The sequence below is a fragment of the Schistocerca cancellata genome, chromosome 4 (genome assembly GCF_023864275.1).
Source record: "Schistocerca cancellata isolate TAMUIC-IGC-003103 chromosome 4, iqSchCanc2.1, whole genome shotgun sequence".
Taxonomy (NCBI): domain Eukaryota; kingdom Metazoa; phylum Arthropoda; class Insecta; order Orthoptera; family Acrididae; genus Schistocerca; species Schistocerca cancellata.
In genome coordinates, this window is record NC_064629.1 from 8251380 (window position 1) to 8266312 (window position 14933).

At 53.4% G+C, this 14933-nt stretch overlaps 1 protein-coding gene and 10 non-coding genes across 11 annotated transcripts; all 11 read right to left on the minus strand.

Moving 5' to 3' along the window:
• Nucleotides 1–3823: 3823 nt before the first annotated feature.
• Nucleotides 3824–5247, minus strand: LOC126183260 (proteoglycan 4-like). Its single transcript, XM_049925076.1, has 3 exons — nucleotides 5199–5247; nucleotides 4680–4809; nucleotides 3824–4508 (listed from the first exon to the last, which is right to left on the minus strand). The coding sequence occupies exons 1-3, from the start codon at nucleotides 5245–5247 to the stop codon at nucleotides 3824–3826; spliced, it is 864 nt and encodes a 287-aa protein (XP_049781033.1).
• Nucleotides 5248–5810: 563 nt separating this feature from the next.
• LOC126186369 (5S ribosomal RNA) lies at nucleotides 5811–5929 on the minus strand. Its single transcript, XR_007537465.1, has one exon. It is a non-coding gene; the product is annotated as a 5S ribosomal RNA (ribosomal RNA).
• Nucleotides 5930–6776: 847 nt separating this feature from the next.
• Nucleotides 6777–6895, minus strand: LOC126186254 (5S ribosomal RNA). The gene has a single exon (XR_007537355.1). It is a non-coding gene; the product is annotated as a 5S ribosomal RNA (ribosomal RNA).
• An 852-nt stretch (nucleotides 6896–7747) lies between these two features.
• LOC126186335 (5S ribosomal RNA) lies at nucleotides 7748–7866 on the minus strand. Its single transcript, XR_007537433.1, has one exon. It is a non-coding gene; the product is annotated as a 5S ribosomal RNA (ribosomal RNA).
• An 842-nt stretch (nucleotides 7867–8708) lies between these two features.
• LOC126186470 (5S ribosomal RNA) lies at nucleotides 8709–8827 on the minus strand. Its single transcript, XR_007537562.1, has one exon. It is a non-coding gene; the product is annotated as a 5S ribosomal RNA (ribosomal RNA).
• Nucleotides 8828–9668: 841 nt separating this feature from the next.
• On the minus strand, nucleotides 9669–9787 carry LOC126185228 (5S ribosomal RNA). The gene has a single exon (XR_007536990.1). It is a non-coding gene; the product is annotated as a 5S ribosomal RNA (ribosomal RNA).
• An 851-nt stretch (nucleotides 9788–10638) lies between these two features.
• On the minus strand, nucleotides 10639–10757 carry LOC126185235 (5S ribosomal RNA). Its single transcript, XR_007536997.1, has one exon. It is a non-coding gene; the product is annotated as a 5S ribosomal RNA (ribosomal RNA).
• An 872-nt stretch (nucleotides 10758–11629) lies between these two features.
• On the minus strand, nucleotides 11630–11747 carry LOC126185367 (5S ribosomal RNA). The gene has a single exon (XR_007537125.1). It is a non-coding gene; the product is annotated as a 5S ribosomal RNA (ribosomal RNA).
• An 857-nt stretch (nucleotides 11748–12604) lies between these two features.
• Nucleotides 12605–12723, minus strand: LOC126186317 (5S ribosomal RNA). The gene has a single exon (XR_007537415.1). It is a non-coding gene; the product is annotated as a 5S ribosomal RNA (ribosomal RNA).
• An 851-nt stretch (nucleotides 12724–13574) lies between these two features.
• Nucleotides 13575–13693, minus strand: LOC126186233 (5S ribosomal RNA). The gene has a single exon (XR_007537335.1). It is a non-coding gene; the product is annotated as a 5S ribosomal RNA (ribosomal RNA).
• An 841-nt stretch (nucleotides 13694–14534) lies between these two features.
• LOC126186497 (5S ribosomal RNA) lies at nucleotides 14535–14653 on the minus strand. The gene has a single exon (XR_007537588.1). It is a non-coding gene; the product is annotated as a 5S ribosomal RNA (ribosomal RNA).
• Nucleotides 14654–14933: the final 280 nt, after the last annotated feature.

The window sequence follows — 14933 nt, forward strand, 5'->3', positions numbered from 1 at the left end:
AAATTTAAAAATAAAAAACACACACGAACGAGCACACTATACGTGCCAAATATGTCCGGCGCACGGTAAAGGTGAATTCTACACAATTCCGGCAGCAGCAAACATATTTCGTCTTCTCGATAAGCTGGATTTCCGTGCCCAAGAGGCAACCGTTTCAACACAAAATATCTTTAAGCACCGTCTCACAGTTCAGGGACAAGGCAATTGACAGTCCTGCAATAGTCACAAAAATTTAGGAAAAGTCAGCAATTAGGGAACAAATCGTCAAATCCAGGAGAGAAAAAAAAAAAAACCAATATGGCAATCCTAAGGACAACCTCCCAAAATGGCGGAAGATTAGTCGAGCCGGTGAGACAAATTAACTGTCATACATCAAGAATAGAACAATGATATCATTCCGCACATTCCACCAAAAGGAACAGTGGAATGGAAAGTACATAATCATGGCAGGAGAGAAATATGTAATTTGGTAAAGGCGGTCCGTAGAGGTACATCTAAAAATCGGGCATAATTGGAAACATACTGCGGGTTACGTTTCTCCCGCCCATAGTAGTCCCAAAGATACGTCAAAAACTGCAAGCGATCCATGAGTCGAAGAGAAAAAATCGCATGTGCAGCATGCGCAGCGATCCACACGGTAGCGTTTCTCTTGGTGGCAGGATACGGCCGCCAGTCGGGAACCAGGATATACAAAGGCTGTATGGCACGCGGGGTAGTCCGATTGATCAATGCCAACATCTCACGGGTGGCATCCCATACCTCTTGAAACTGGGGGCACACAAAACGGTGTTCGATCGTGTCCTCAGCCGCGCACCGCCCGCAGAGGCCACTCGGGAGGAGATTGATTGCGTGGAGTTTCGCATTCGTGGCAACGGTGCGATTCACAACTTTATACCAGGTGGCCCGAACATCGGATGTCAACAATTTACTGGAAATGTTGGACCACACCGTCCGCCAATCGCATTGCGGCAGCCTCAACTCCCATTTGTTAGTCGGCAGAGTTCCGCGGAGGGCCTCTGCGATCGCGCTGACGCTACCCCTGCGCCGGTCGTCGCCTATCAGATAGCTAGTGTGGAGGAAATACTGGCGAACGAAATTCAATCTGTACGGGATAGCCTGGACAGAGACAGGCGCGCGGAGAGAAGCAGGGCGGTAAAGGTCGAAGAGTACCGACGTGGGGCTAAGCCCCGCATTGGCTATTACACGGTTGGTTCGGTGGAGCAAAAGGGCAGCACACTTTGAAGGAAAATCAACCATACCGACGCCGCCCCTGTCCGGCGGGAGCGTGCAAATATTGTAGGCGACTTTAAAGATTTCGCCTCGCCAGACCAACCAAGAAACAGCATGCTTGATTGCCCGTTCAATCTCCTTCGGCACCGGCAAAACTTGAGCCAAGTACCAGGCCTTGGCCAACACCTGGGTATTTACAACCGAAGCTCTATCCAGCAAAGACAAATTTCGTTTGGCGGCAGCCTGAGTCGCCGCTCGTACAGAATATAACACCGCGCGCCAATTTATCACCGCCATTTGTTGTACATTGGCAGTCATCTGGATCCCGAGAATCTTATGTCGCAACCTTACGGTATACCAATCACGACGGACAGCCCTCATGGTCGCAGTAAGCGGCAGTAAGATGGACTTACGGGGGTTCACAACCGCACCCGATGCCGTTTCAAATTGGTGAAGAATGAGGCGGAGCGTATCAATATCATCGGGACGTTGGATAAAAACACCCAAGTCGTCCGCATACGCCCGACAGACAAGCGAACCCGTACCAAACGGGACACCGTGGCAAACATTTGTTATCTTACGGATCAGAGGATCCAACGCTAAAACGAATAATCCCATGGAAAGTGGGCACCCTTGGCGGACGGATCTGTTCATCCTGAGGACATCACCGGCCTGGCCATGAAAAAGGATTCTGGATGTAGCCGATTTCAGAAGGTTAGATATCACATGCGTGAATGTTAAACCAAATCCAAACTTAGACATGACCCGCCGCAAGTACTCGTGACTAATTCTATCAAACGCGTTATGAAAATCAATGGAAAGTATCGCAGCCCGGCCGCCACGGCGTGACGAGGCAGAAGCGATACACTCACGATACGCGAGTACAGCGTCATAAATATTCCGTCCAGGTACGGCACACGATTGAGAAGGACTAATGACGGTCTTCAACGCCGGCCGCAAACGGTGGGAAAAGCAGCGTGCTATGATTTTATAATCGGCGTTTAAGAGTGTGATCGGCCGTAAAGTCACCGCACTTGGGATGCCAGTGGTTTTCGGGATGAGGACGACGAGACCCTCTAAAAATTCTTCCGGCACATCGAGACCATTATGTATTTCATTCACCATGGCAACAAAAGTATCAGTTAAAAGACCGGAAAATTTCACATAAAATTCCACAGGAATGCCGTCATGGCCAGGGGCCTTTCCCTTCGGGCTAGCCTTAACGGCGGCAGAAACATCAGCAGCTGTAAAACGCTCATTTAAAAGAAGTCTATCCTGACGCGTTAAAATAGAAGGCAGGTCGTGTAAAAACATCTGCAAGGAGGCTTCATTCAAAGGTTGAGATTGAAAGAGATTAGAGTAGTGATCGTAAATTTCGTCCTGAATCACCCGGCAATCTGAAGTCCTAAGACCGTCACGCGTCATCCAGTCGGTGAATAAAAGTTTTTCACGCCGCAGACGGGCCCGTCGTAAATGATACAATGAAAGCGGTTCCTCCAAAGTGGGATCGAAAGGCCTGCTACGGACAACAGAGCCCTGTGCCTTCCGATGCAGATGGTTTAAAATCTTCGTCTTAATTTTCCGTAACGTGGGAAGGAGTTCAGGGCGGTCGGTAACCCGAGTAATTAAATCCTGTAAACAATCGCGATAGAAAGCGACCGTCATCACTTCCCAATGGGCCTTGTCACGACAGTAATTAATGAGCAGAGTACGAATAGCCGGTTTAGCGTGACGGAGCCACCAATCGACAGTAGAACCCGCCTGTGGGCGGCTCTGAAGAAGTTGGTGCCACAACAAATGCACCTGTTCGACAAGACTGACGTCATCCAAAACACTAACATTGAATTTCCAGTAGGATCGCGTACGTTCTGGGCGAACAGACGGAACATTAAAAGCACACAAATAACCACAATGATCCGAAAAAGCGACGGGAGCAACTTCTGCCTGCAAGATTTGAGCAGCGAGGTCCGGCGATATATAAAATCTGTCCAATCTACTATGCCCAGTAGGATAAAAATAAGTAAAACCTGTAGCAGTCGGACTAAAACAAAGCCACGTGTCCTCAAGTTTAAAAGTGTCAACTAAAGTTTGCAGTGCAAGACACTTATTCGCCGTCGGCTCCTGGTCGGCATCACGCAAGACACAATTAAAATCACCACCTAAGATGATCCGTCGGTGGTTTCGATGGAAGAGCTGACATAAATCATGATGGAAAAAAGTATCCCTCAGACGTTTATTGTCAGTTCCAGAGGGGGCATACACGTTAACAAAAAATATGTCGCAGATAACACATGCCAACCCTCGTCCATTCGGTAAAATTTCTACGTGTTTATACTCTAAACCGGGCGTGATTAAAATAGCCGTACCAAAGGTCGCTTCCGGATCAATATTAAGAATTACATTATAGGCAGTAAGATGCGGGACAACGTCAGCTGTTATTTCTTGAAGGAAAACCACATCGCAACGAGCAGATTGCAAAAAGTGTAAGAGGGCGTGAACTTTACGGTCACTTCGGATGTGATTGATATTAAGGGTGAGGACGCGTAACTGGTGGAATGCACGCGTCAGGGTGGACTCTGTAACTTAAGCGGAACTAGAAAAAGTGATCCTCCTCCACATCATCAGACCACTGCATGGTGTCCGAAGGAGCAGGTACGGCGTCCGGAACGGGCCGGGAAGCGGGGGCGGTGGGCACCGACACAGGCGGACCGTGTACGAAAGGTGCGTCGCGACGCTCTTGGACCAAAGTATCCGTCAGTCCCTCAACCGCCTGGTCGAAGGTGACGTCGACGCCCTCAGTGGGCGCCGTTTTCGAACGCTTCTTTGACCTTTTACGCTTCGGTTTTGGATCGGCAGGGGCGGACTGAGTGGAAGCTTGGGACACCTCACTTTCGGCACCGCTAGCATCCGCCTCGCCGGCGGTGGACGGGCCCGGCTGTGACGGCAATTTCCGCTTGTCTGTCGGCGGGGCGGGGACTGAAATCGGCCGTGGTGACGCGACCAACATTTCAGAAGTCTCCGGAACGGGCACGTCCGAAACACTGACGGCTGGCAAATCAGCAATACGGACCTCGCGAGGGGTGTGATCGGCAGGTAAACTTTGTTCTGACACAACCGGGGGAACGACAACTGTGGGCGGAGTCACATTGTCAGACACAGGAGCCTCAGCTGCAGGAGCGGCAGAAACCGGTCGGTCGGGCGGGGTGATCGAGGGGGGTCCAACCAACGCGCCCGCATACGTGGAGGTATCAGCAGCTTCGCGCGGCAGCTGAGCCGGCCTGCGTAAAGTGCAGGTTTGTCGCAAATGATCTGTTTTGCCACACACGGAGCACGTCTGCGGCTGCCCACTATAGCTGAGGAAAGCGCGCGTGCCAGCAATGAGCAAATACGACGGTATATGTTTCTTCAAATCTACACGGACCGTCCGAACACCACTCAGAACCCGGTACCTAAATCCTGCAGGCCACACATCATTCTCCACACTAAGCACGGTGCCAAATTCTCCGAGTTTACGAGCAATGGCCTCATTTGGGCATTCGAACGGAACATTATAAACTTTCACATTTCGAATGCCGAAGCCTGCCGGCAGAATCAAAACATCAGACAAAGCACCGTCCACGTGCTTAAACTTCTTAACTCCACCACTTTCGGTAACAAGCTTGTCTACAAAATCCGCGGTCGGAAGTTTCAAAAATACAGAGTTTTGAATAAAGTCAAGCTGGATACCGATCAAATCAGATTCGGGAATACGCAATTCGGAAAATACCCATTCGTGTACATCAAAAGGCGACGGTCTAGCCGCGTTCCTATCAAAAACACACTGTACGGAGTTAGCACGATTCATAATAAAGCGTCAATAAACTTACAGGAACTAGTAGAGAAGAGAGAACGCTGCGAGGCGCAGCACCAAACACGCGACGAAGACACCGCCTGCAGCACACGAAGGTGTCAGCAGGCACGAGCCTAACACACGTCCGGCTGGGCGCGTGCAGCCTTCGACACTAGCGGAGGACGCATCTTGTCCCTGGTGTTCAGCGGAGGGCCTGTGCGGGGTGTGGCAGTGTCGTGCTGGAGGGCGCCACTGGTAGCGATGTGGGCTTCGTCGCCTCGCCTCGCCTCGCCTCGCCTCACACCAGGTGTCTGCGTAGTTTGCAGTGCATTCGCACCATTCCTATCCATGTCCCTGTCCCCGTCCCGACTTGTCCCGACTTTGCTCGACTGCCGCTCGCTGCCGCTCGGGTCGTGGTCCATATGACAGCGCAAGCACGACAAACGTCTGCGGGACGAGACGAGACGACTAAGGAATACATTCGTGGTTACAAATCAAATTTGGAACTCTACACTCCTACACAATAATAGGCGGTGACGTATTTCAGAAATCACCTGCCGATTCGTACTGTTTTGTCGTTTTCAAAGTCTTCTTGGCAAACTTGGTTAGCACATTCTCCCTCAAACTGAGTTAATTACTGCATTTTCGTACCATTACAGTAGTTTAAAAGGCTTAAGGAAGCATCTTTGTCACAACAGAAAGGTAGTTTGAAAATTGGGCTGGCGACATAACAAAAAAACAAAAGGAAGGGAGCCAACAGCACCCGGGTTTCCAAGGCGGTCACCCATCCAAGTACTAGCCGGGCCCGATGATGCTTAACTTCGGTGATCGGACGAGAACCGGTGTATTCATCATGGTATGGCCGTTGGCGCTCATCTAATGTAGGAGCACGGCAGAATTCGCGTTCGGCTTTTCTCCCAACACACTAAATGTTAGTTTTCGGCCGCATTTGACGAAAGCGCTTCCTTCCGCAACCGTCAGTTCCTCGAGGACGGCGCGGGGAGGCGCGCCCGGCGTCCCAGCAGAGCGACGGCCGAATTGGCGGGCGCACCGCCGCGTGTGTGAGACGCACTGCTGCTCGTTGCACCCCCTGTCATTCGCTGGGCGCGTGCAGCCTTCGACACTAGCGGAGGACGCATCTTGTCCCTGGTGTTCAGCGGAGGGCCTATGCGGGGTGTGGCAGTGTCGTGCTGGAGGGCGCCACTGGTAGCGATGTGGGCTTCCTCGTCTCGCCTCGCCTCGCCTCGCCTCACACCAGGTGTCTGCGTAGTTTGCAGTGCATTCGCACCATTCCTATCCCTGTCCCTGTCCCCGTCCCGACTTGTCCCGACTTTGCTCGACTGCCGCTCGCTGCCGCTCGGGTCGTGGTCCATATGACAGCGCAAGCACGACAAACGTCTGCGGGACGAGACGAGACGAGACGAGACGAGACGACTAAGGAATAAATTCGTGGTTACAAATCAAATTTGGAACTCTACACTCCTACACAACAATAGGCGGTGACGTATTTCAGAAATCACCTGCCGATTCGTACTGTTTTGTCGTTTTCAAATTCTTCTTGGCAAACTTGGTTAGCACATTCTCCCTCAAACTGAGTTAATTACTGCATTTTCGTACCATTACAGTAGTTTAAAAGGCTTAAGGAAGCATCTTTCTCACAACAGGAAGGTAGTTTGAAAATTGGACTGGCGACATAACAAAAAAAAAACAGGAAGGGAGCCAACAGCACCCGGGTTTCCCAGGCGGTCACCCATCCAAGTACTAGTCGGGCCCGATGATGCTTAACTTCGGTGATCGGACGAGAACCGGTGTATTCATCATGGTATGGCCGTTGGCGCTCATCTAATGTAGGAGCACGGCAGAATTCGCGTTCGGCTTTTCTCCCAACACACAAAATGTTAGTTTTCGGCCGCATTTGACGAAAGCGCTTCCTTCCGCAACCGCCAGTTCCTCGAGGAGGGCTAGGGGAGGCGCGCCCGGCGTCCCAGCAGAGTGACGGCCGAATTGGCGGGCGCACCGCCGCGTGTGTGAGACGCACTGCTGCTCGTTGCACCCCCTGTCATTCGCTGGGCGCGTGCAGCCTTCGACACTAGCGGAGGACGCATCTTGTCCCTGGTGTTCAGCGGAGGGCCTGTGCGGGGTGCGGCAGTGTCGTGCTGGAGGGCCCACTGGTAGCGATGTGGGCTTCCTCGCCTCGCCTCGCCTCGCGTCGCCTCGCCTCACACCAGGTGTCTGCGTAGTTTGCAGTGCATTCGCACCATTCCTATCCCTGTCCCTGTCCCCGTCCCGACTTGTCCCGACTTTGCTCGACTGCCGCTCGCTGCCGCTCGGGTCGTGGTCCATATGACAGCGCAAGCACGACAATCGTCTGCGGGACGAGACGAGACGAGACGAGATGACTAAGGAATAAATTCGTCGTTACAAATCAAATTTGGAACTCTACACTCCTACACAACAATAGGCGGTGACGTATTTCAGAAATCACCTGCCGATTCGTACTGTTTTGTCGTTTTCAAAGTCTTCTTGGCAAACTTGGTTAGCACATTCTCCCTCAAACTGAGTTAATTACTGCATTTTCGTACCATTACAGTAGTTTAAAAGGCTTAAGGAAGCATCTTTGTCACAACAGAAAGGTAGTTTGAAAATTGGGCTGGCGACATAACAAAAAAAAAAAAAAAGCAGGAAGGGAGCCAACAGCACCCAGGTTTCCCAAGCGGTCACCCATCCAAGTACTAGCCGGGCCCGATGATGCTTAACTTCGGTGATCGGACGAGAACCGGTGTATTCATCATGGTATGGCCGTTGGCGCTTATCTAATGTAGGAGCACGGCAGAATTCGCGTTCGGCTTTTCTCCCAACACACAAAATGTTAGTTTTCGGCCGCATTTGACGAAAGCGCTTCCTTCCGCAACCGCCAGTTCCTCGAGGACGGCGCGGGAAGGCGCGCCCGGCGTCCCAGCAGAGTGACGGCCGAATTGGCGGGCGCACCGCCGCGTGTGAGACGCACTGCTGCTCGTTGCACCCCCTGTCATTCGTTGGGCGCGTGCAGCCTTCGACACTAGCGGAGGACGCATCTTGTCCCTGGTGTTCAGCGGAGGGCCTGTGCGGGGTGCGGCAGTGTCGTGCTGGAGGGCCCACTGGTAGCGATGTGGGCTTCCTCGCCTCGCCTCGCCTCGCCTCACACCAGGTGTCTGCGTAGTTTGCAGTGCATTCGCACCATTCCTATCCCTGTCCCTGTCCCCGTCCCGACTTGTCCCGACTTTGCTCGACTGCCGCTCGCTGCCGCTCGGGTCGTGGTCCATATGACAGCGCAAGCACGACAAACGTCTGCGGGACGAGACGAGACGAGACGAGACGAGACGACTAAGGAATAAATTCGTGGTTACAAATCAAATTTGGAACTCTACACTCCTACACAACAATAGGCGGTGACGTATTTCAGAAATCACCTGCCGATTCGTACTGTTTTGTCGTTTTCAAAGTCTTCTTGGCAAACTTGGTTAGCACATTCTCCCTCAAACTGAGTTAATTACTGCATTTTCGTACCATTACAGTAGTTTAAAAGGCTTAAGGAAGCATCTTTGTCACAACAGAAAGGTAGTTTGAAAATTGGGATGGCGACATAACAAAAAAAAAAAAACAGGAAGGGAGCCAACAGCACCCGGGTTTCCCAGGCGGTCACCCATCCAAGTACTAGCCGTGCCCGATGATGCTTAACTTCGGTGATCGGACGAGAACCGGTGTATTCATCATGGTATGGCCGTTGGCGCTCATCTAATGTAGGAGCACGGCAGAATTCGCGTTCGGCTTTTCTCCCAACACACAAAATGTTAGTTATCGGCCGCATTTGACGAAAGCGCTTCCTTCCGCAACCGCCAGTTCCTCGAGGACGGCGCGGGGAGGCGCGCCCGGCGTCCCAGCAGAGTGTCGGCGGAATTGGCGGGCGCACCGCCGCGTGTGTGAGACGCACTGCTGCTCGTTGCACCCCCTGTCATTCGCTGGGCGCGTGCAGCCTTCGACACTAGCGGAGGACGCATCTTGTCCCTGGTGTTCAGCGGAGGGCCTGTGCGGGGTGCGGCAGTGTCGTGCTGGAGGGCCCACTGGTGGCGATGTGGGCTTCCTCGCCTCGCCTCGCCTCGCCTCGCCTCGCCTCACACCAGGTGTCTGCGTAGTTTGCAGTGCATTCGCACCATTCCTATCCCTGTCCCTGTCCCCGTCCCGACTTGTCCCGACTTTGCTCGACTGCCGCTCGCTGCCGCTCGGGTCGTGGTCCATATGACAGCGCAAGCACGACAAACGTCTGCGGGACGAGACGAGACGAGACGACTAAGGAATACATTCGTGGTTACAAATCAAATTTGGAACTCTACACTCCTACACAACAATAGGCGGTGACGTATTTCAGAAATTACCTGCCGATTCGTACTGTTTTGTCGTTTTCAAAGTCTTCTTAGCAAACTTGGTTAGCACATTCTCCCTCAAACTGAGTTAATTACTGCATTTTCGTACCATTACAGTAGTTTAAAAGGCTTAAGGAAGCATCTTTGTCACAACAGAAAGGTAGTTTGAAAATTGGGCTGGCGACATAACAAAAAAAAAACAGGAAGGGAGCCAACAGCACCCGGGTTTCCCAGGCGGTCACCCATCCAAGTACTAGCCGGGCCCGATGATGCTTAACTTCGGTGATCGGACGGGAACCGGTGTATTCATCATGGTATGGCCGTTGGCGCTCATCTAATGTAGGAGCACGGCAGAATTCGCGTTCGGCTTTTCTCCCAACACACAAAATGTTAGTTTTCGGCCGCATTTGACAAAAGCGCTTCCTTCCGCAACCGCCAGTTCCTCGAGGACGGCGCGGGGAGGCGCGCCCGGCGTCCCAGCAGAGTGACGGCCGAATTGGCGGGCGCACCGCCGCGTGTGTGAGACGCACTGCTGCTCGTTGCACCCCCTGTCATTCGCTGGGCGCGTGCAGCCTTCGACACTAGTGGAGGACGCATCTTGTCCCTGGTGTTCAGCGGAGGGCCTGTGCGGGGTGCGGCAGTGTCGTGCTGGAGGGCCCACTGGTAGCGATGTGGGCTTCCTCGCCTCGCCTCGCCTCGCCTCGCCTCGCCTCAGACCAGGTGTCTGCGTAGTTTGCAGTGCATTCGCACCATTCCTATCCCTGTCCCTGTCCCCGTCCCGACTTGTCACGACTTTGCTCGACTGCCGCTCGCTGCCGCTCGGGTCGTGGTCCATATGACAGCGCAAGCACGACAAACGTCTGCGGGACGAGACGAGACGAGACGAGACGAGACGACTAAGGAATAAATTCGTGGTTACAAATCAAATTTGGAACTCTACACTCCTACACAACAATAGGCGGTGACGTATTTCAGAATTCACCGGCCGATTCGTACTATTTTGTCGTTTTCAAAGTCTTCTTGGCAAACTTGGTTAGCACATTCTCCCTGAAACTGAGTTAATTACTGCATTTTCGTACCATTACAGTAGTTTAAAAGGCTTAAGGAAGCATCTTTGTCACAACAGAAAGGTAGTTTGAAAATTGGGCTGGCGACATAACAAAAAGAAAACAGGAAGGGAGCCAACAGCACCCGGGTTTCCCAGGCGGTCACCCATCCAAGTACTAGCCGGGCCCGATGATGCTTAACTTCGGTGATCGGACGAGAAGCGGTGTATTCATCATGGTATGGCCGTTGGCGCTCATCTAATGAAGGAGCACGGCAGAATTCGCGTTCGGCTTTTCTCCCAACACACAAAATGTTAGTTATCGGCCGCATTTGACGAAAGCGCTTCCTTCCGCAACCGCCAGTTCCTCGAGGACGGCGCGGGGAGGCGCGCCCGGCGTCCCAGCAGAGTGACGGCCGAATTGGCGGGCGCACCGCCGCGTGTGTGAGACGCACTGCTGCTCGTTGCACCCCCTGTCATTCGCTGGGCGCGTGCAGCCTTCGACACTAGCGGAGGACGCATCTTGTCCCTGGTGTTCAGCGGAGGGCCTGTGCAGGGTGCGGCAGTGTCGTGCTGGAGGGCCCACTGCTAGCGATGTGGGCTTCCTCGCCTCGCCTCGCCTCGCCTCGCCTCGCCTCGCCTCGCCTCGCCTAGCCTCACACCAGGCGTCTGCGTAGTTTGCAGTGCATTCGCACCATTCCTATTCCTGTCCCTGTCCCCGTCCCGACTTGTCCCGACTTTGCTCGACTGCCGCTCGCTGCCGCTCGGGTCGTGGTCCATATGACAGCGCAAGCACGACAAACGTCTGCGGGACGAGACGAGACGAGACGAGACGAGACGACTAAGGAATAAATTCGTGGTTACAAATCAAATTTGGAACTCTACACTCCTACACAACAATAGGCGGTGACGTATTTCAGAAATCACCTGCCGATTCGTACTGTTTTGTCGTTTTCAAAGTCTTCTTGGCAAACTTGGTTAGCACATTCTCCCTCAAACTGAGTTAATTACTGCATTTTCGTACCATTACAGTAGTTTAAAAGGCTTAAGGAAGCATCTTTCTCACAACAGGAAGGTAGTTTGAAAATTGGACTGGCGACATAACAAAAAAAAAAACAGGAAGGGAGCCAACAGCACCCGGGTTTCCCAGGCGGTCACCCATCCAAGTACTAGCCGGCCCGATGATGCTTAACTTCGGTGATCGGACGAGAAGCGGTGTATTCATCATGGTATGGCCGTTGGCGCTCATCTAATGTAGGAGCACGGCAGAATTCGCGTTCGGCTTTTCTCCCAACACACAAAATGTTAGTTTTCCGCCGCATTTAACGAAAGCGCTTCCTTCCGCTACCGCCAGTTCCTCGAGGACGGCGCGGGGAGGCGCGCCCGGCGTCCCAGCAGAGTGACGGCCGAATTGGCGGGAGCACCGCCGCGTGTGTGAGACGCACTGCTGCTCGTTGCACCCCCTGTCATTCGCTGGGCGCGTGCAGCCTTCGACACTAGCGGAGGACGCATCTTGTCCCTGGTGTTCAGCGGAGGGCCTGTGCGGGGTGCGGCAGTGTCGTGCTGGAGGTCCCACTGGTAGCGATGTGGGCTTCCTCGCCTCGCCTCGCCTCGCCTCGCCTCGCCTCACACCAGGTGTCTGCGTAGTTTGCAGTGCATTCGCACCATTCCTATCCCTGTCCCTGTCCCCGTCCCGACTTGTCCCGACTTTGCTCGACTGCCGCTCGCTGCCGCTCGGGTCGTGGTCCATATGACAGCGCAAGCACGACAAACGTCTGCGGGATGAGACGAGACGAGACGAGACGAGACGACTAAGGAATAAATTCGTGGTTACAAATCAAATTTGGAACTCTACACTCCTACACAACAATAGGCGGTGACGTATTTCAGAAATCACCTGCCGATTCGTACTGTTTTGCCGTTTTCAAAGTCTTCTTGGCAAACTTGGTTAGCACATTCTCCCTCAAACTGAGTTAATTACTGCATTTTCGTACCATTACAGTAGTTTAAAAGGCTTAAGGAAGCATCTTTGTCACAACAGAAAGGTAGTTTGAAAATTGGGCTGGCGACATAACAAAAAAAAAAAAAAAACATGAAGGGAGCCAACAGCACCCGGGTTTCCCAGGCGGTCACCCATCCAAGTACTAGCCGGGCCCGATGATGCTTATCTTCGGTGATCGGACGAGAACCGGTGTATTCATCATGGTATGGCCGTTGGCGCTCATCTAATGTAGGAGCACGGCAGAATTCGCGTTCGGCTTTTCTCCCAACACACAAAATGTTAGTTTTCGGCCGCATTTGACGAAAGCGCTTCCTTCCGCAACCGCCAGTTCCTCGAGGACGGCGCGGGGAGGCGCGCCCGGCGTCCCAGCAGAGTGACGGACGAATTGGCGGGCGCACCGCCGCGTGTGTGAGACGCACTGCTGCTCGTTGCACCCCCTGTCATTCGCTGGGCGCGTGCAGCCTTCGACACTAGCGGAGGACGCATCTTGTCCCTGGTGTTCAGCGGAGGGCCTGTGCGGGGTGCGGCAGTGTCGTGCTGGAGGGCCCACTGGTAGCGATGTGGGCTTCCTCGCCTCGCCTCGCCTCGCCTCGCCTCGCCTCACACCAGGTGTCTGCGTAGTTTGCAGTGCATTCGCACCATTCCTATCCCTGTCCCTGTCCCCGTCCCGACTTGTCCGGACTTTGCTCGACTAACGCTCGCTGCCGCTCGGGTCGTGGTCCATATGACAGCGCAAGCACGACAAACGTCTGCGGGACGAGACGAGACGAGACGAGACGAGACGACTAAGGAATAAATTCGTGGTTACAAATCAAATTTGGAACTCTACACTCCTACACAACAATAGGCGGTGACGTATTTCAGAAATCACCTGCCGATTCGTACTGTTTTGTCGTTTTCAAAGTCTTCTTGGCAAACTTGGTTAGCACATTCTCCCTCAAACTGAGTTAATTACTGCATTTTCGTACCATTACAGTAGTTTAAAAGGCTTAAGGAAGCATCTTTGTCACAACAGAAAGGTAGTTCAAAAATTGGGCTGGCGACATAACAAAAAGAAAACAGGAAGGGAGCCAACAGCACCCGGGTTTCCCAGGCGGTCACCCATCCAAGTACTAGCCGGGCCCGATGATGCTTAACTTCGGTGATCGGACGAGAACCGGTGTATTCATCATGGTATGGCCGTTGGCGCTCATCTAATGTAGGAGCACGGCAGAAATCGCGTTCGGCTTTTCTCCCAACACACAAAATGTTAGTTTTCGGCCGCATTTGACGAAAGCGCTTCCTTCCGCAACCGCCAGTTCCTCGAGGACGGCGCGGGGAGGCGCGCCCGGCGTCCCAGCAGAGTGACGGCCGAATTCACGGGCGCACCGCCGCGTGTGTGAGACGCACTGCTGCTCGTTGCACCCCCTGTCATTCGCTGGGCGCGTGCAGCCTTCGACACTAGCGGAGGACGCATCTTGTCCCTGGTGTTCAGCGGAGGGCCTGTGCGGGGTGCGGCAGTGTCGTGCTGGAGGGCCCACTGGTAGCGATGTGGGCTTCCTCGCCTCGCCTCGCCTCGCCTCACACCAGGTGTCTGCGTAGTTTGCAGTGCATTCGCACCATTCCTATCCCTGTCCCTGTCCCCGTCCCGACTTGTCCCGACTTTGCTCGACTGCCGCTCGCTGCCGGTCGGGTCGTGGTCCATATGACAGCGCAAGCACGACAAACGTCTGCGGGACGAGACGAGACGAGACGAGACGAGACGACTAAGGAATAAATTCGTGGTTACAAATCAAATTTGGAACTCTACACTCCTACACAAAAATAGGCGGTTAAGTATTTCGGAAATCACCTGCCGATTCATACTTTTTTGTCGTTTTCAAAGTCTTCTTGGCAAACTTGGTTAGCACATTCTCCCTCAAACTGAGTTAATTACTGCATTTTCGTACCATTACAGTAGTTTAAAAGGCTTAAGGAAGCATCTTTGTCACAACAGAAAGGTAGTTTGAAAATTGGGCTGGCGACATAACAAAAAGAAAACAGGAAGGGAGCCAACAGCACCCGGGATTCCCAGGCGGTCACCCATCCAAGTACTAGCCGGGCCCGATGATGCTTAACTTCGGTGATCGGACGAGAACCGGTGTATTCATCATGTTATGGCCGTTGGCGCTCATCTAATGTAGGAGCACGGCAGAATTCGCGTTCGGCTTTTCTCCCAACACACAAAATGTTAGTTTTCGGCCGCATTTGACGAAAGCGCTTCCTTCCGCAACCGCCAGTTCCTCGAGGACGGCGGGGGGAGGCGCGCCCGGCGTCCCAGCAGAGTGACGGCCGAATTGGCGGGCGCACCGCCGCGTGTGTGAGACGCACTGCTGCTCGTTGCACCCCCTGTCATTCGCTGGGCGCGTGCAGCCTTCGACACTAGCGGAGGACGCATCTTGTCCCTGG

Coding starts and splice junctions, on each gene's coding strand:
- LOC126183260 (XM_049925076.1), bottom strand. CDS start 5,247: ATGCGTCCTCCGCTAGTGTCGAAGGCTGCACGCGCCCAGCCGGACGTG. Junction 4,810..5,198: donor ACGCGCCCAGCCGGACGTGT/GTTAGGCTCGTG, acceptor TTCTGCCGGCAG/GCTTCGGCATTCGAAATGTG. Junction 4,509..4,679: donor GTGTGGCCTGCAGGATTTAG/GTACCGGGTTCT, acceptor CACTTTACGCAG/GCCGGCTCAGCTGCCGCGCG.